Genomic DNA, 19,773 nt, shown 5'->3' with positions numbered 1-19,773 from the left:
CTTATATGTTGAGCGCTTTTCGCCTTGTTTGCAATTCTATGGTGAAGATTCGCATTTTATACCTGTACTATAAGGCAACCTCTAGTTTCGAATTTTTTCCAGCTTAAAAATACGCCGGTGAAATGCGTAAAATGTCCGGCATGTTACGGCCATTGGAATAAAGCTATTTGATTGTAAAGAAATAGAAAACGGAAAATTTTAATGGGTGTTTTTGGAAACAGCAGATTAATGCAGCGGAAGAATATACTTTATATTGTATGGATTATTTTAAAGTGTAAAATATTTTACAATTGTTTTTAAATTATATATAAATTACCATTTATATAAATGTTCATAATGATAATTAAGATTAACTAAAAATTGATTCATTATAAAAATTTTGGCCTGGAAAAAATTTTATCCAAACGTAATCATATCTTTCCTGTCCATAACATTATATTAAAGTTTCAAAAAAATTAATTGTTGCATTGATTTTAACATCAGTTCCCGTCCTATCCATGATCATTTAAGAAATTTCCAAGTATTTGAAATAACAATGACCTTTTTTTCAATTTGACAGCAAATAAGTTCCCGTATTTTCTGATGATTATTCTCACAGTTAGTAATGACGTGACCTAATTACTATTTGAAAAAATATATTTAATTCATTAATGAAAGAAATATCTTTTAAAAATGTTAACTTAAATTGTACTTAAACATAAATTTTCATTCTGATTTATATTAGACAAATGCAATTAACATTGCCAATATGATATAATATTCTGATGTTTTTTAAGATAAACCTTGCGACTGGCATCTGATTACTCTTTTCATAATTAGCAGCACCAGATGGATATGTCCCAACTGCTAAATAAACCACTATTCTACCACATATCTCCATCCCATTGCGAACAAGAAGTGTCTCCTGAAAGGACTTTCTATAGGAAACGGCCTAGTTAGGTGAGGAGAAATATATATTCAAATCAAACAAAATATATTAGGGGAAGGTCCGGTAGTATCGGACACCTAAGCTTCTATATTATAAAATATTTTTATAGCACAATTGGTCCAGATTATATTCCATACAAAACTTCATTGTCTTATAAAAACACCTGTTAAAACTCATTTTTTTTACACTTTTATAGTCATTATATTTTTACCTAGTTCAATTGTGGAGGGTGTATCGGACATGAAAAAAATCTGCAAGAGAATTACTTTCGGTTTCACAAACAACTTTATATTATTAGGCAGAGTTATTTCTGAGAAATTTATAGAAGTACAAATTACAGATCGTAAAACTAAGTGAATACATGATAAGAAAGTGGTATAAATGAGAAAAATTAAAAAATTATCAGTCTGAAAATTTAACAACTAGTTTAATGACAAATGCGTTGTGTTTACTTTTTTTTTTTTTGGTAATACAAACATCACATTCATAAAACAGATTGTTTCTTTCAAGATCGGGGCAATTTTCGTAAGCCCAACCTTCATAAATCCTGCATTTAATCCAGTCTTCTTCAAAGGTTTCACCACAGATGATGCAGTGAGCCTCTTGGTCTTCTCTCTTTTCTTGAACTGAATTAGTCCTATTTACTGTTTTCTTTCTTGTCTCTTTATTTAGACGATTTTTCCCCAGCAGTTTTGTCTTACCTGCATAGATTCCTTTTCTTCTTTCTTTCCTTTCGTCTGCCGTACTTTACCCATATCGTCCCGTAAAACGAAAACATTCCGTGAGAATATAATTCTTATCAACCTTAAACTGTTTCCGATACAACCCGTAACACCTCTGTCCCATACAAACCGCAACATTTTTGTCCCATACAATCCGAAACATCATGGAACAAAACATCGGTTACCACATACGTATTAGTAAGCTTAAGAAGATTTCCGGCCTACAAGTTAAAGAACAGTGAATGTTGTTTTCAACAATAAACAAAAAACAACTTATTCTCATTTTCAGGCAAGCTATGACAACCAGAAGTTATCTTCGTTTACTCAAAACATTAAAAAAAACCAAAATTTTTTGCCACGTGTCAACAACACTGCCGATTGACTAAATATGGCGAAATCTGAACTGTATTCACTCAACATGCTGGACACCAGCATGTTGAGTGAATTCAGAGGTCCTGCCACTTGCAGCAAATGTTAGACACAACGCTTGTCCGATACTACCCGACCTTCCTCTAAATGTGTTAAAACTATTCTATAGTCTCAAGTAACAAAAATAGCTTATAAAAAAGATGATCTGTGGAAAAGACTTGGAATGGAAAATGTAGAAAACCAGAATATCATGTCAAGTATCTTAAAGTTTGGTATTTTTGAATGAAATATTCATCACATGTTCATCAAGCATTAAGAAATAAATGTTTTCGTTCTGTTTTAACCTCAACTGATACTAACCAAACTTTAAATGGGGGAAAGCTTGAGTGTAAACTTTGAGTGGCTTACCTAATATTGAGATACAGAGTAAGTAAATTTTAAAACGGAATGAAAATTCGAAAATTAAAAAAAAATTATCACACAGTACTTAGAAGTAATGCTATGCAATGGTCAATAAAATGTGCATTTTTGTCAGTACAACGATACAATGATCAAGTGTTATAGTTTGTTTTAATGTACTTAAATTTCTCTTGCTAGGAAAGGTATGTTCTGAAGAACTCTTTTACCAAAATCTTTGGATCAACCCGGCCACTTGCTACGAAATTGAGCTTTAAGTGCTTTTGTTTGGTTGAGTTAAAAATTGGGTTAAGATAAAGTGTCGCCACATTCTATCTTCTTCGGCTACGAACTACGATCCTCTAAGAACGAATTCGAGTCATCTTCGTACGGATCAACTCCACTATAGATTAAAATTTTACTTCTGTAACAATCGGCGCCTTGACTAGTAGGCTCTAAGAGTTGTTAAATAACCTAGTAAAGAAATCCTGCAACGAGTTGTGTAACTTGCCCAGCTGTTATGAGATCTTAAATTTAAAACATTTTATATTATTAAAGATAAATAATGGTGTTACACACAAATTTATTTACGTGATTTTGTCATTCAAAACTTTTTATATTTTTAGTTATTATAAAATGGTAAAAGGCTTAATTTTGAAGGTAGAGATGAATTTTAAAAAAACATATAAATGTTAAAGACGAGTAAAATCTTCATTAATTCCAACCTACTCGAGATACGTTCCACGATCCCCTCGACCTTTTATTACTGAAATTTAATAGTATTGGTCCCCCAAATATACAAATCTCCCTGCAAATTTCAGAAAATTTTGACAAAAGTCAGGGGAATTATTAAGCTTCTTCAAATTGGGTGAACAAAATCATATCCACTCCACATACATACATAGGCTACAGAAAAAACTTCGAATTTTTTTGCATTTCTCGACATTTCAAGGTCAAGAGTCCAAAAATGTAAAAAGGTTTTAATAGTTTTCCTGTTACTTATAACAGAGCCGGGAAATTAAAATGCATGTTTTGACGTTTAAACACAAGCTAAACTATATACACTTCCACGAACAGCACGGCACAAATATAGCGCAGGAGGCGGAGCGATGACGATTTGGTCACGAGATGACGTCCATGCAAGTTCTCTATATATACAGATGCCGAATAACAACACTGGTATTTGCAAGATATTAATCTTGAATAGAATGACCTTAAAATATTTCACCGTCTCAGCAGAGAAATCGATAATTTACTATAAATCAACAGACATGGAACAGAGTCAAAAACACGTCCATAATAAAATTACGAGTGATTTATAACATTTTCACCAATGAAAAGTTGTCTCGAAGCGCATAAATTAAATACTATTAAATATTAACTTATCTTCTTCTGTCTGCCCCTCATAGTCCTTGAAGGACCTTGGCCTCATCCAGGATTTTCACCCATTCTTCATTAACTTATCTACATCACAAAAATTCTCAATTTTATATTTATCGAATGTGTGATATTTGAATATCAGAAAATTAGCTATTTTGATCTCGTTTTGCAAAATGAATCAACTTTTAGACCGTTATTATATTGAATAGACATCAATTTGCAAGTTTAATGAAATATCCTAATATATTAACTATAAAAACACATTTAAAATCGTAATACGAATAATAAAATTACTTTCAGTTTGATTTTTTTCAGAAATCAAATCTAAATATTCGATTATCGAGTCTTATACGATCAATTTTACCCACGCAGACGCAATTACCATCATTACAGTTAACTGTTGACTAAGAAGAAACTGTTCACTCGTGGCTTCCTATTCTTTAGATAAAACGAAATTTTTTAAATTTAATTGCTTCATTAATTACTATTTTTGGATCATCGAGGAAAGAATTTATTGTGTTTGAAGTTAAATGCGTCTGCACAAAATTTATATTCATTTTACCAAAATTATATGCGACAAAAATTTAACTTTTAAAATTTCCAAGTTATATTATAATAAGGTAACCGACTTTATTTAGACTCAATCGATTAAATAAATTTATTTATAGAGTGCATCATTGCAGCTGTAGTAGCTAGACAGATGAACTTGGCAGCGTCTTTTCCCGTCAAGAATTCTTCATTTATGATGCAATCAATATTTTGCTAGCATTACTTTTAGCTTAGAATTTGTTTAATCTATTTAATAGCTGCATTTTCTACATTTGACTATTTAATATTCTCTTTTACTTGTGTAATTTCATACAAAGAAATTTTTATTTCCTGTAAAATTACATGAGGAAACAAAACTATATAAATGTTTAGAATAATATGCAATCGATATTGTTATATTAAAACAATCCAATGCGTTATTTAAGAAAATTGAACTTTTGGTGCCTTAATAATTAAATCTGAGCAAATTTTATAATTTAGTTTTTAATTTTAAAACTGATTTAGGATTAATATAAAATACCTGACCTTATTTTTCTTTAATATTAACCTTACAAGAACCAACCAACCAACCCGTGGATGATCAATAAGCGATCAATAGCTGCATCTAATGAGGATGAATCGACGTCAAGTTTCATATAAAGCGAATCCAAAGAATTTGAAAGAAGGAACACTCAAAATATCGGACACTTTGGAAAGTATGAAATGTATGCTGTCGGAGTTAATGACAGAAGTGAAAGGAATCAATTGTAAAATCGATCAAATTCAAAATTCAATAAATGTAATGGACAGCAGGATAGATAAACTGGAAACGACGAGCAAGGAAATAATTAGTGAATTAGAAACAAAATCGAAAACTATGCAAGACATGAATAAAGAAATAAAACAACTAAAATTGACGAGGAAAAAGAGTCAAAAGAAAAGCGAGGAATCGATGAGAATTATTTCCAAGGTACGAACTGAAAAAGTAGGTATACACCTAGATTCTAAAAATGGCAGCTTAAGCGATAAACAAGAACTGGAAGAGATGGTCGAAAGTCTTCTAGGTGACCCTAGACCTAGGCCAAGGCAGGTTAGAAAAGAAATGAATTCCAGAGTACCTTTACCCAGAGTGCATGTAAAAGAACAATTCCGTTTTTAATAATTTAACAATTTCACTTTTAAATTGATATAAAAATAAAATCAATAAAATTGTCTTAAAATTTATATAACCTTAAAAGAAAATATTCAATAATTTGTAAAATTGTAACTTAACTAGATAAATTAGCTAACAAGCATTAAATGTTTAAATCCCTAATTCAGGGATGGCCAACCTTTTTCTAAGGGCCGCATTTTAAAACTTTTGAACTGACGCGGGCCACATACCCAAGAGAAAAGAAAAAAATGTCGGTAAATGACAATTTATTCATATATAATTATAAATTAGCATAGGTATACTTAATTTAGCTTCTGGAACTGATGTAAACGTAATATATCGGAAATATTTGGTTAAATATTCGTCACTGCTAGTTTTAAATTAGTTTCGACGTGTCTGTTACCCGTTTTAATTTTACTAAATTCATCGCGGAAAAACTATTCCCGTACATAAGTTGTAGAAGAAAATAACGTTTGAATTGTTGCTGCATACTTCTTTAAGCTGAGAAATTGATATATTTATTCATATTTTATGTGACGTGGGCCGCCAGTTGCCCATCCCTGCTCTAATCAAATTAGAAAAACAAATTTTATAGTTGAATATAATTTGCTTACGGATGGCGATCTCTTTTTAGATAATGTTTAAAAAACTAATATAATCGATTATGAAAAATTCAAATATCTGCTTAATAATAGCATGTTGTATCAAGTTTACTTTCTTTATGACCATTTTATCATCATTTTAAAAAATTACATCAATTCCTCATGTATTATTAACAAAACCTTAATGAAAAGAAAAATTTGAAGTCTAATAATAAAAATATAGAATCTTCCACGTTAATTTATTGAAATTATTTTTCATTCAGAAATTACATAGTAGTTATAAGTAAAATATTTTAGAAATGCATATATTTATTAATCATTTTGTTAATTAATCTACTTAAGTATAAATCTTTATATATTCTCTTTCCAATCTATTCGTTCTATTGCACTTGATAATATTCATGGCTGATAACCTTCTTATAAAAATAAAACCTTTCTGAATAAAAAAAAAAGTTTAATTTGATTCCTTGAACCAATTTTTCTCATCTTTTTGAATATGGCACCAAGTTCAAATGTTATTTTTGTTAAAATACTTAATATTGGCATGAGCCAAAAGTTGTGAGAGTTGGTGTCAGAAGTGAAATCATTACATACACATTGTAACAACCTCTATGTTTAGAACAGTCCATTTGTACCTTTCATATTTCTAAGCAATGTGTTTGTCTGGTATGTGAATTTGCAGTGCACCAGGAAGGGCTGCTACAATGCCAAGTCTTTCCAGAAATGATCAACAAGCTGTGGTCCAATTTTGTGTTGTGGAGAATTGTAGAGCAGGTAAACTCCATAGAGAGATGTCTGTCAGCAGAGCTTACTTGTCACAAGATGGAGTTCAATGTTCAAAAAAGATCACAAAGACAACACCATCATCAACCAAGCTTGTTCAGGAATCTGATCAGTGCTAACAGCTAACATGAAGAAAGTAGATGACACCATTCAAGGAAATTGATTTCCAAGCTTCTGAAACCTGGTGCATTCACTTTATTACCTCAATATGTTGCCCTATAACTGCCATGCCTTTGGCCTTCTGAAGAGAGCACATTCACATTGGATAATTTGATGTACTGTACATCATCAAGAAATGTTTGAGAACCAAAAGCATTACAAAACATTAGTTTATGGATATTGTTGTGGAAGAAATTTTACAATAAGTCACTAAATTTTACAAACTAGTCACTAAATGAAACAATGACTAAATGCCAGTGGAAATTACTTTTAATTGTACTCATGTTTTCTCAAAAATATTGAACCCTCAACTTTTGACTTAAGTCAATAGAATTACAGTAAAAAATTAATTTTTTTATGATGAAAAGATTTACATAATTCTAAACATATATTTTTCATAAAAAGTTTCATTTTCTGTATATTTTTTCATTCCAAAAATTTTGAATTTGATAAAATCATATTGAAATAATTTTAAAATAAATTCAATGTTTCTATTTGATAAAAATTTACTTCTAGTCTGTGAACTTATGAAAACAGTTCCCAAAAGATGTGATTTGGACACAAAACTTTTTGGTGCTTCTACTTTATTAAATTTGCATTTTGGACAGTTCTGTTCCACTTCAACTCAAAGTAGATGCTTTTCAGGTTAAAAGATTTTTACAATATAATAATAATAATAATAAGAATAAACAAAAAATGTATAGTCTTCAGTGAATTTATAAAAGAATCTGTAACCCAAAGCATCTACTTTAAACTGAAGAGGGACAGAACTGTTTGAAATGCATATTTAATAAAGCACAACATCCAAAAACGTCTATTAGCATCAAAGTGAAAACATTCCCCAAAAAGTGATAATTCCTCAGACTAGAAACCAATATTTAGCTTGATAACCATTTGTTTGAACTTTGTATTTGTTTGAATTTTTATAAATTTCTAAATAAATACTGAGAGATTAATAGTAGAGACCAATTGGCAAATTTTAAAGCACAGAATACAATTAAGCTATTATAATCATCACAATCTCTATAAAAAAAATTATATCTAATTATATAAATCAAATTTTTCATGCAATCAGTCAGTTCTAATTACTTTGTAATGTCGTTTACATTACACAAAAAAATGTAACTACATAATTAATATTCAAAAAGTAAAAATCAGTTAATTTCAATTCTTTTTTATTTTGTCTTTTGAACAATACATGACCATGAAGATCACAATTCAAGCTACAAGTGCAGATGCAGTTGATGATTCACTGCAAAAAGAAGAAAAAGAGTTGTTAATATATTATTAAAAAACCTTTTGTACTTTCTAGTAATATTAAAAATTATTGCTAATAAACAGAACCCATTTTCCAAAGTTAATCATATATAAAAAACTTGCGTACACATTTACACACAAAAATATATGTTAACTGTTAAAACTATAACTATAAATAAATATGAATTCTGACAAAATTATTTGCTCAAGTTTGACATCAAAACGGATGTGAGATATGCAGTCAACTACATGATTTTATGATGATAGAATAAATAAATTTATTACATATAGAAACAATTGTCTGAATAATTTTGGTGATTATATTGAAGAATTTTGTATTGGTTGAGATTTCAAGTACAATCATACCTTGGTACTGGAACGTTTTGAAGCCCAAACAAATCAATACCCAACCAAAAATTTCGAAAAAAAAAGGCCCCTGTTCCCGAACAAAATTTTGGTACTCGAACGGGAAAGCCCGCCAAGCCAAAGCCGATGCCACGGCGGGGGCGTCAGTTACGAGACAGTCATTGTTTCGCATGCACATTAACTTACACTGTGCTATATTTTTTGGATTAGCATCCTTTTCTTTTGATTTATTAGCTCTTAAACATGGGTCCCAAGTAGAATAAAAATGAAAGTGGTCAAGTGAAAAGGAAAGCAGTGAGAAAAACAATCGAACTGAAAAAAGAAATCATTGCTAAACATGAAAATGGAGCGCGTGTTTTGGATCTTGCTGTCCAATATTCTATGGATAAGTCGACAATATCGACTATTTTAAAGAATAAAGAAACAATAAAATGAGCTAATGTTGCAAAAGAAGTGACTACGTTGACAAAGCAAAGGCCTCAGATACTTGAAGAAGCAGAGAAGTTGCTACTTATTTTTATAAATGAGAAACAGTTACGAGGTGATAGCGTTAGTGAGACATTTATTTGTGAAAAGGCACTAGAAATCTATGACGATTTAGTGAAGAAAACCCCTGGTACAAGTACAAGGCTAGTAGAGGGTGGTTTGAAACTTTAAGAACCAAAGTGGAATACATAACGCAGTAAGGTATGGAGAGGGAGCTAGTTCAGACAAGAAAGGGGCTAAGAAATTTGTCGCCGAGTTTAGTAAACTTATGATGGAAGAAGGTTATGCATCTCAACAGGTGTTCAATGCAGACGAAACTGGGCTATTTTGGAAGAAAAAGCACTACCAGGGCTAACACTTCTCCCACACCGGGTTGTATAAACAAAAAAATTAAATACCTTCTAAAACTGATAACCGGTGCGAACTATTTTTCGAAATGGCGAACGTTTTCACTGCCCCTCCTGGGCTCTTCCTCAGGCCAATTCTGGATATGATAATCGAACAGCATAAATAAATGGAACGTGTTCCGTAATTTAAACGATCGAGTACGTTGGGCAACCGCGTGCCGTTCCAAATATTTAAATTTCCTTTTATTCCGTTTGGGAAAACGATGTGCGCCTCCTATGATAAATACGCGTGACGTCAACTGATTCACGACTTTTCTTCCAATAAAAACTGCCAAGCAGTGGAGAGATTCCTTTCTTCTTTGAAATTAATACATGTTGTTGTGCGATCGGCTTTATAAATTTCAATCTCCTCCAGAGTTCTCAGATGTTCTTGATGTTGGGTGGTGCGGATCACCTTTGCGTCAAAGGTGATCCGCACCACCCAACATCAAGAACATCTGAGAACTCTGGAGGAGATTGAAATTTATAAAGCCGATCGCACAACAACATGTATTAATTTCAAAGAAGAAAGGAATCTCTCCACTGCTTGGCAGTTTTTATTGGAAGAAAAGTCGTGAATCAGTTGACGTCACGCGTATTTATCATAGGAGGCACACATCGTTTTCCCAAACGGAATAAAAGGAAATTTAAATATTTGGAACGGCACGCGGTTGCCCAACGTACTCGATCGTTTAAATTACGGAACACGTTCCATTTATTTATGCTGTTCGATTATCATATCCAGAATTGGCCTGAGGAAGAGCCCAGGAGGGGCAGTGAAAACGTTCGCCATTTCGAAAAATAGTTCGCACCGGTTATCGGTTTTAGAAGGTATTTAATTTTTTTGTTTCTACTACCAGGGCACAAGCCAATGAAAGATAGGCTTATTCTTTTGCTGTGTGGTAATGCAAGTGGAGATTTTAAGGTTAAGCCATTGTTGGTTTATCACTCCGACAACCCAAGGGTGTTCAAAAGGAACAATATTATGAAGAGTAAATTACCTGTTATGTGGCGTGCTAATTCAAAGGTCTGGGTGACTTGGCAATTTTTTGTTGAGTGGGTGCATGAAGTTTTTCACCAACTGTGAAAGAATATTTGCAAGAAAAGAACTTGCCAATAAAATGCATTCTCCTATTAGATAATGCTCCTGCTCACCCTCCAGGCTTGGAGGAGGATTTAGTCGATGAATTTGACTTTATTTGGGTTAAATATCTGCCACCTAACACAACCTCTTTGCTACAACCAATGGATCAACAGGTCATTTCTAATTTCAAGAAATTGTACACTAAATCCTTGTTTCGAAAGTGTTTTGAAGTCAGTAATGACACTCAGTTAACTTTGAAAGAATTTTGGAAAAATCATTTCCATATTCTTAATTGTGTTCATCTTATTGACAATGCATAGAACCAAGTGAATTCCGCACCATGAATTCAGCATGGAGGAAACTCTGGCCTGACTGTGTACCAGAGCGAGATTTTGAGGGCTTTAACGAAGAAATTGTGGATGATATTGCTTCTATTTGACAAAGCATAGGCTTGAAGGTCGACAATGAAGATATTGAAGAGCTTGTGGAAGACCACAGTACTGAGCTTACTACAGAAGAGTTGGAGTACCTTCAAAATGAGCAACAAAGGATTTTGGCTGAGGATATGTCTTTGGAGAGGAGGAAGGGAAGAAGGATATCCCAATTTCAGTGATTAAAGAAATTTGTGCTAAGTGGGGGGATATGCAAGCTTTTGTTGAAAAATCTCATCCTGATACCACGGTAGCCAATGGGGCTGTAACCTTTTCAATGAAAATGTCATGTCTCATTTCTGTAAAATTCTGCAAAAAAGGCAGAAGCAACAGACAATGGATACGTTTTTAATTAAAGATTTATCTGCCAAAAAGCGACAGAAAAGGGAAGCAACCCCCGAAGTTCCATTACCAGATGTTTTTATGGAAGAGGATTCCCCTTCTTGGCAGTAACTCCCGCTCTTCCTCCTCACATCGCCATCCACTTATGCCATCATATCGCAATCAAAAAGGTAAGTTTTTGTATGTTAAAATGACTTCTTTAATGTTTTTACTATTTATTGAGAGTTATATATGTGTTATTTACTGCTTGCCTAAAAACTAAATATCATTTATAATCTGTTCTGTTCTCTAATCTGTTATGTTACTAGCGAATCAAGTGGGGATTGGAACGCATTAATCCATTTTACATTATTTGTAATGGGAAAAAATGATTTGGAGTCCGAACATATTGGTACTCTAACCTCTTTCTGGAACGGATTATGTTCGAGTACCAAGGTACCACTGTACCTTGGTACTCGAACATAATCCGTTCCAGAGTACTAAAATTATAATGTATAAAATATCAATCTAAAAATGTTTATATCTTATGCACCAGTTTATCTTACTTTATGATATGCTTTTATAAATATACATTTATTACTAAAACAAATCATTGGATTTTGAATTTCTTTATAAACTACTGTCACAAGTAAAATAAGTCTAATTACACATCTTAACAGTAAAACAGGAAGAAAAAGACTTGTTTGTTTTTAATAAAATATATGCAAAGCAACAACGAATACATTACATGTAAAACTGTGTAAAGAATTAATGAAATATAGTTTATGATAACAATTAAGAAAATAATATTTAAATTAATATAAAAACATGATTTCAAAGAATGTGGTTTAATATCAGTGATGTAAACCAGTAAACACTGTCACAATGCCACAAACCACAACTGATATAGATTTGTAAAACTACATACAGTTGTTGGAAAAACTTGATATGGCACTATAGTTAAACAATTATTTGATAAGTTAACCTTTCAGCAGTGGGAGAGTCAGGTATGGTTCTATCCCTTAGTAGTGGAGAATATACCCGAAAAATTTTTAAAGTATTTTTTCACGCAATTTTTCTCATTTCCGTTTTAGAAAAAGTATTTGTAAACAGTTATGTCTAGTAAAGAAAAGTCTTTTTTTATTGTTACATAATTCATTTTTTATGTGAATTTTTTTTTGCGGTAGTTTTTGGCTAGATTCTGGTGATACCCCCAAAATAATTTAACGTATATATACGTCCCTCACCACTGCCACACGATCGCCCTCGACGTATATATACGTCCCTCACTGCTGAGTGGTTAATATAACTAACTGACTGTCATATAGCATGATAGTTAAGCTTCCTTTAGTGTCTCATGCTGTGCAAAAATTATGTTATATAAAATTAGAATATTCATAAAACAAGGTTTTGACTAGTTTCTTCTGTAGAAAACATGAAAAATATCACTCTGTCTTCCAATTGCAGTGATTGCACAAAATTCAAATGTTTGAAATTGGTTAACAAACTTGTTTTGCATTACTATGGAAACTTGTCATTTCAGGCAAAACAATTCTCAAAATCCTTACATTATGTGGACTAAATTTATTAAAGAATAAAATAAAATGAATAAACAAGGAAATTTGCTCATCAAGTTTCAAGAAAAACCTGCAAGTGAACTTCTATTGTTGGTTGTTCTTGCTTCATATCAATGTTTTTAGTTATTTTTTTTGTTTTTTCTATCCAAGACTGCTTGTTATTAATAAAGTTTTGTTTTACTTTTCCTTTTTCCAACAATATTAAGCCTGCTTAAGTGTATAACTGTAAATACTAGTATTATTATTACTATTTCACAGTGGGAAAAGAGATAATTTTATCATCTGTAAAAGATGGTAGAACTATCTTTTGCCAGACATGTCAGAAGTCAGTAGGTTGCTCTGAAAGATTTCTAGTACAGCAGCATGTCAACAGACTACCATAAAAGACAGATATAAGAAAAAACTAAAAATGCAAGCATTTTAAATTGGATTTAATAAAAACAAGGAACATGATCCTTTCAATGAAGACCTATACAAGGAAATGCTTGAAGAAGCAATTCTGTGGAATAATGAAGCATTCAGAGCATTCCTTTAGTAATACTGCAATCAAAATGTTGCTACGAGGGTCATCCCAGAAGTACCTGACCCGACATATAGATGGCAGTAGTTGTTTGAAAAAATTACTGTGATTGAAAGTACCAACCTTATAATGCTTAAGTTTGAAGTTTGAAGATGCCACATTGTTTAGTATTTGTTTGACAGCCATCAATAGTGAATGATCTCAGTGAATTTGTAAACATGGAAAAAATTGGTCATCGTTATGTGATACAATACTTTCATTTCAAAGGTCTCAGTCCAACCAATATCAAAGCTGAGCTAGATTCTATTCTGGGGGAATCTGCTCCCTCATTTACAATAAAATATTGAGTGACAGAGTTTAAATGAGGCCGTACAAGCTGCCAAGACAAACATCACAGTGGTCGACCAAATGAGGTGACCACAACAGAAATCGTGAAGAAAATCCACAAAATGTTATTGGATGACCGTCCAATCAAAGTCCGAGAGCTAGCAGACATGGTAGGCATTTCAAAAAGTGCTGTACTGTACATCACATTTTGACTGAAAATTTGGACATGAGAAAGCTGTGCAGAAGATGGGTACCACGTTTGCTCACAATGAAACAAAAACAGCATCGTGAGGATGTTTCAATCAAGTGTTTGGCAATGTTTCGCAGCAATAAAACAGAGTTTTTGCATCAATTCATAACCATGGATGAAACATGGGTCCATCACTTCACACCTGAGACAAAAGAACAGTTGAAACAATAGACTGAAAGGGGAGAATCAGCTCTGAAGAAGGCAAAGACAGTTCTATCTGCTGGCAAGGTCATGGCTTCAGTTTTTTAAGACGCTCATGGGATAATTTTCATTGATTGTCTTCAAAAAGGAAAAACAATCAACGGTGAATATTACATAAACTTATTGCAGCACTTGAGTGATGAAATCAAAAAAAACGGCCACATTTGGTGAGAAAGAAAGTGTTGTTTCATCAAGACAACACACCAGTTCACACATCTGTTATCACAGTGGCCAAAATCAATGATTTAAGGTTCAAATTGCTTCTTAACGCACCCCATTCTCCAGATTTAGCCCCCCTCAAATCATCTTTTCTTTCCAAGCTTGAAAAAATGGCTCCATGGTAAAAGATTTGCCAACAATGAAGAGGTGGAGTCTGCAGTTGATGGCTATTTTGAGAAGATCAATGGTTCTCACTGTAAACAGGGTAACAAAGCTGTTGAACATCAATGGGAAAAGTGTATCAAGCTAAAAGGAGACTATGTTGAGAAATAAAGATATGCTTTTCTAAATTTTTTGTGTTCTTTGTTAGGTCAGGTGCTTCTGGGACTACCCCATAGCAAATCTAACTCTACGGAAAAAATACTTGGAAATGTGCTACAAAAACTACTAAGGTCATTCTAAAAGAAAAGAACGTTTTGATCTGACAAGCCGCACAGTTCTTCCCCCACCCCCATGGACGTTCTCATTTTTTCGCACCAGTCTGATGCTAACAGTAAGTCACAACGATTGTCTATTGTTTACAGTGTGACTTTGAAATGTGTGACAAAATTAAAGATTCTGCCAACTGAGGTTCATAGTGTAATATACTTTTTGAATGCAAAAAAAGTCCACCCTATCAAAATTTATAGACAGATAACTGTGGTTTATCAATCCGTAAATTTTCACTGACTACGCAGCGCCATTCAAAACAAACAGCTGGGATTGTCCAGAGGCATTGTGCTTCTTCAGGATAATGCACATCCACATGCTGCTGCATTGATAAAGAACTTGCTTCAGCAATTTAAGTGGGAAGTTTTTGAACATTCTCCTTACAGCCCGGACTTGACTCCAAGTGATTACCACCTTTCCCTAAAATTAAAGGATTTTTTGGCTGGGAATCACTGTGGAAGTGACAACGAACTGAAAGAGGCCGTTAATGACTAGTTCAAGAACTTGGTGGTAACTAAGTGTGCAGAAGGCATAGAGAAGCTAGTGATACTCTAAGACAAATGTTTAAATTTGTATGGCGACTACGTAGAAAAATAGCTGTTATCATATGTGTTGTAAAATAAGTTTTGTTTCATTATCTTACATAACAATATCAAGAGAAACAAACGTTTCTTACTTTTAGAATAACCTTTGTATTAAAAGAAATTTATCAGAAAATTGGAGATAATCTGAGAAAAAAAACACTGTTTTTTGACATTACAATATTTAATAAATTAACAAGAAAACAAGTACTTTTGACAATACATCACCATCTTCATGTAAAAATTGTAAACATTCTACTTATGTATATTCAGTTGAAGTTTTATTAAGTGATGAAGGTTTCTTTATAATTTGATGCATATTACATAGTTTTTTGAGCATATAAATCTGACACTTGAACATTACTAATGCTTTGATAACATCTCATGCTATTCAACATTAATAAAATTTTGAAATCTAGATTTTTCTATAGCTGACACAGAAAACTTAAAAATTATTATTTAAAGAAATTGGCAGTTATAAAAACTTATCTCTCAATAACTATTTTGTATAGTAACTAGTAAATCAATTGTGGGGATAAAAAAAATATACATTCAACACAAAAATGGAGATTTTCCAATACAAATGCTTAAAAGTACTGCTTTATACAAAGTGTATCACAATTCCCTACCCATTAAGATGTTGAAGTACAGGTATGTGAACAATGGCTTTATAACATCATGTTACAAAGCCATTAATAATATCCCATTTAAAAAAAAAACCAAACTTAATATTTTCTAAACACACAAATATATCTTACTTGTTTTTGTGATAGAATAACAGATAAATAATCAACTAAGATATTTTACTTAACTCTTATCTTAAAATAGTTTAAAAATAGGATTAAATCATTTTATGTAAAGCATATATTTGAAAAATAGAATCTTACAAAATTACATAATTTGAAAAACTGCTGTAAGTTATATAAAATCATACTTATTTTAAAATCATAAAATAAATTTATACATACTATTTCCAAGTAGGTGGCAAAACTCTCTTAGTTTTATAATAGCGAGCGAGACGATGGATCCTGCTTTCTACCAAAATCAGACGAAATTTTGAATCTTTGTCCTGTTTAAAATGAGATTAATTTTAAACACTAACATTTTATAAACAAATAATTTATCTAAATAATTAAAAAAAGAAACAACCGCAACCATCTAAAATGTATGACAAGTAAAAATTCTATCATCAACTGTTGAAAAGGTAATTCATACAATTAAATTAAAATGCAGTACAGCAGAGCATCGATTATCTGACTTAATTGGAGACTGGGATTGGTCGGATAACCAAAAAGTATGAAAAAATACATTATTAGTATAGTGTATTAGGCCTAGTTTAAATACTAGCCTCCCTTTCATGGTCGAGCCAGTGTTGCCAGCTAAAACATGCAAAAATTTAACAAAAATAATATTAAAGTAGCCAAGACATAACCAAATATTGTAGCGCCACATCACTAGCGGACATTTGAATTTGCCAACTAGAACACAATTGGTTAACCGATAAGTTGGTTAATCGGGGGTCGGATAATCAATGCTCTACTGTATTTGGAAAACTTATTTGAAATTATGAATATTGTAAACATTAAAAAATAACTAACTACAAAACTTCTAAGCATATCAAGAATTCCCATATTTTAATAAATAGCTGCAAACCCAATAAAGAAATGCAGAGAAAAGGTCAACTAGACCAGGTTTAGAGCAAAAATAATATCTAGCCACTGGTTCACTATACGATAGTTTAAACTTTGTTGTGAAGGCGCGAATTGTCAATCTTTAAACATGGTCTAAACCAGGGATGTCCAATCCACAGCCCACTTAATATTTTTATGCAGCCCCACTGCACCCTAAATTTTTTAGGTAGATTTTCATTTATTTTGGTAAAGTATGTCACAAACTGGATACACTTTGGTGTCGTAATGTTGTAATTAGTACTAGAAACCTGTACTACCCCACATGAATAACATACTGTTGTGAACAATTCTTGTTGTGCATGAAAAACATTAAAATTGCTGAAAGAAATAAGTTGAGTGATTCCCATTTAACTAACATTCTTAGAGTTAAGTCTAGTACCATAAAAGCAGAAATTGACAATATTATAAAAGGAAGGCAATGTCAAAAATCATAAAAAACTTAAACCAACACCTTAATGTTCGCTGAGAGATTTAATATAACGAATGTTTTCAATCTAATCGATAGATCATCTTCAGGTTAAAAAGAATATTCCTTAAATGGAACACCAATTTCAAAATTTCAAAATATAACCAGTAACATTAATAAAAAAGTAATATTTGTAAAAGATACAACAAATGTAAGATAAAAAAACGTTTTACTTGTACCCATATATAATATTATCTATCCTAACCAGAAATAATTCACCATTAAAATATACTAGAGCTCACGTGCCTCTTATAAGTTTTAACCTGAAGATGATCTATCGATTAGATCGAAAACGTTTGTTATATTAATAAATCTCTCAGCGAACATTAAGGTGTTGGTTTAAGTTTTTTATTTATTGAATTTTGCTGGGTACGAGTGTGGTTTATGTCAAAAATCATATTGAATTTATTTTCATTTTGTGTGAGTGTAATTTTTTTACTGTCAATAATACAGTATTTTTTTGTAATTATAAATATTTGTTATTAAAATTTGATATTCACATTTTGAACTTTTTAAATCATATATTTATATAAAGTACCTTTGTGACCTGCTGAATATATGTAAATTCTAATTTGGCCCATTAGGAAAAAAGGTTGGACAAACCTTGTCTAAACACTCTTCAGGAAAACTTTAGCTTATTACATTTACCACTTTCACTCTCATCTTTTACATGTTGGTAAACAGTTTCATTAGGTCACAAAAAACAACAAAAGCATGTAAACATTTCTGCAGAACCAATTAAGAACGATCTGAATAGCAAAGAAAAAGGATAAATAGTTTACTATAATTCATTAATCAGAAGCAGATTACATTTTATATATTATTAAATAGAAAATTTCAAAAAATAAGATTTCTAAATCAAAACCAATAAAATATGGTCTTAATTTTGTTTTATTCATATTTTGCACATGTGAAAGTAAAATGTTAGATCTAGTTTCATCTTGTATGAACTCCATAGTAAAAAAATTCTAGCAACAAGTTGCATAATGTTCCGGCAAAAGCAATTTTAATTGTGTGGCATCATGTTATGAGATTTTATTAATTATTATAAAATGATAAAAAGCTTAATTTTGAGAGTAGAGACAAGTTTTTGCAAAAAGCTGTAAATGCTAATAACAAGTAAAATCTTCATTAAGTCCATCCCCACTTAAGATATGATGTGTAAGTAACACCTTCTATCTACCTACCCCAATCTTTACCTACCAAAATTTAATAGTATCAATCCCCTAATATACAAATCTCCCTGCAGAATTTCAGAAATTTTTGACAAATGGCATGAGTCATTAAGCTTCAAAATGGGTGAACAAAATTGTCCTCACAAAAAAACTCCCCCCAGTTTGTTTTGCATTTCTTGATGCTTCAAGGTCCCATGTACAAAAATGTAAAAATCTTGGGAATGTGGTGTAAGTTTTTGACTGATTGCTATACTTTCTGTTTCTTATATAACTGGAAAAGTAATTAAACAAGTACAATCACTAATAAATTAAAAAGTTTGTTTTTTTTTCTTGTGATAAAACTTTTTTCAAGACAACTTGTTTCAGCATCAGATCAAAAGTTGTTATAAATCAAATGTATAATTTGTTTAAAAAGTTAGTTAATGGTTATTCTGAATTAAGAAAAATCATAATTTATTCAGCAATGATTTCATTTAGATCATTTTCACCACCAATATTTTAAAGATAGATGATCTCTTTTTATCTATACTTGGTATCCTTCTTAAGCCTGCTAATTTATTTATTTTTCAATTATCTTAACAGTCTCACCTCAAATGACTTCAACAAAAAGCAACACTAATACCTTTCACAGTTGCATCTCAGAATTAATCTACAAATACTCTGCAATAAAAGTTATAAACATTAAAATTAATATTACTCAAATAGTTTAGAATATTTGCAACTCCTGCTTATCATACAGATGCACTACTTCGATCTCTGATCTTTGCTTCCAGAAAAATCTATTTTTGTTGGTTTATGCAATTTTAAATCATCAAAGAGCAGGTGGTGTTAATTGAGTTTTCTAATAACTGTCACTAGATGGTGCCTTTATTGTGGTTTGGTATTGACAATTTCTTGTTTACTATTCCACTATCTGTTTTCTAGTACAGAAGATGCCTTACAATTGATTTGTAACTGGTTGTAATACAACAACAAAAAATAAAATA

General features: G+C 31.6%; 1 protein-coding gene across 1 annotated transcript in view; it reads right to left on the bottom strand.

Annotated features, from left to right (window-relative positions):
• Window positions 1–8,178: 8,178 nt before the first annotated feature.
• RpS13 (ribosomal protein S13) overlaps window positions 8,179–19,773 on the bottom strand; it is a 46,203-nt gene continuing 34,608 nt past the window's right edge. The window contains exons 5-6 of the mRNA XM_067273640.1: window positions 16,424–16,524; window positions 8,179–8,272 (exon numbers count right to left, since the gene is read on the bottom strand). Coding sequence (XP_067129741.1) covers window positions 8,239–8,272; window positions 16,424–16,524 — 135 coding nt within the window. The 3' untranslated portion in view covers window positions 8,179–8,238. The remainder of the gene's footprint in view (window positions 8,273–16,423; window positions 16,525–19,773) is intronic.

The sequence above is a fragment of the Centruroides vittatus genome, unplaced genomic scaffold (genome assembly GCF_030686945.1).
Source record: "Centruroides vittatus isolate TY-2023 unplaced genomic scaffold, ASM3068694v2 contig_484, whole genome shotgun sequence".
Taxonomy (NCBI): Eukaryota; Metazoa; Arthropoda; class Arachnida; order Scorpiones; family Buthidae; genus Centruroides; species Centruroides vittatus.
Note: the sequence above shows the minus strand (reverse complement) of the source record. Positions and strands in the feature narration are given on the sequence as shown.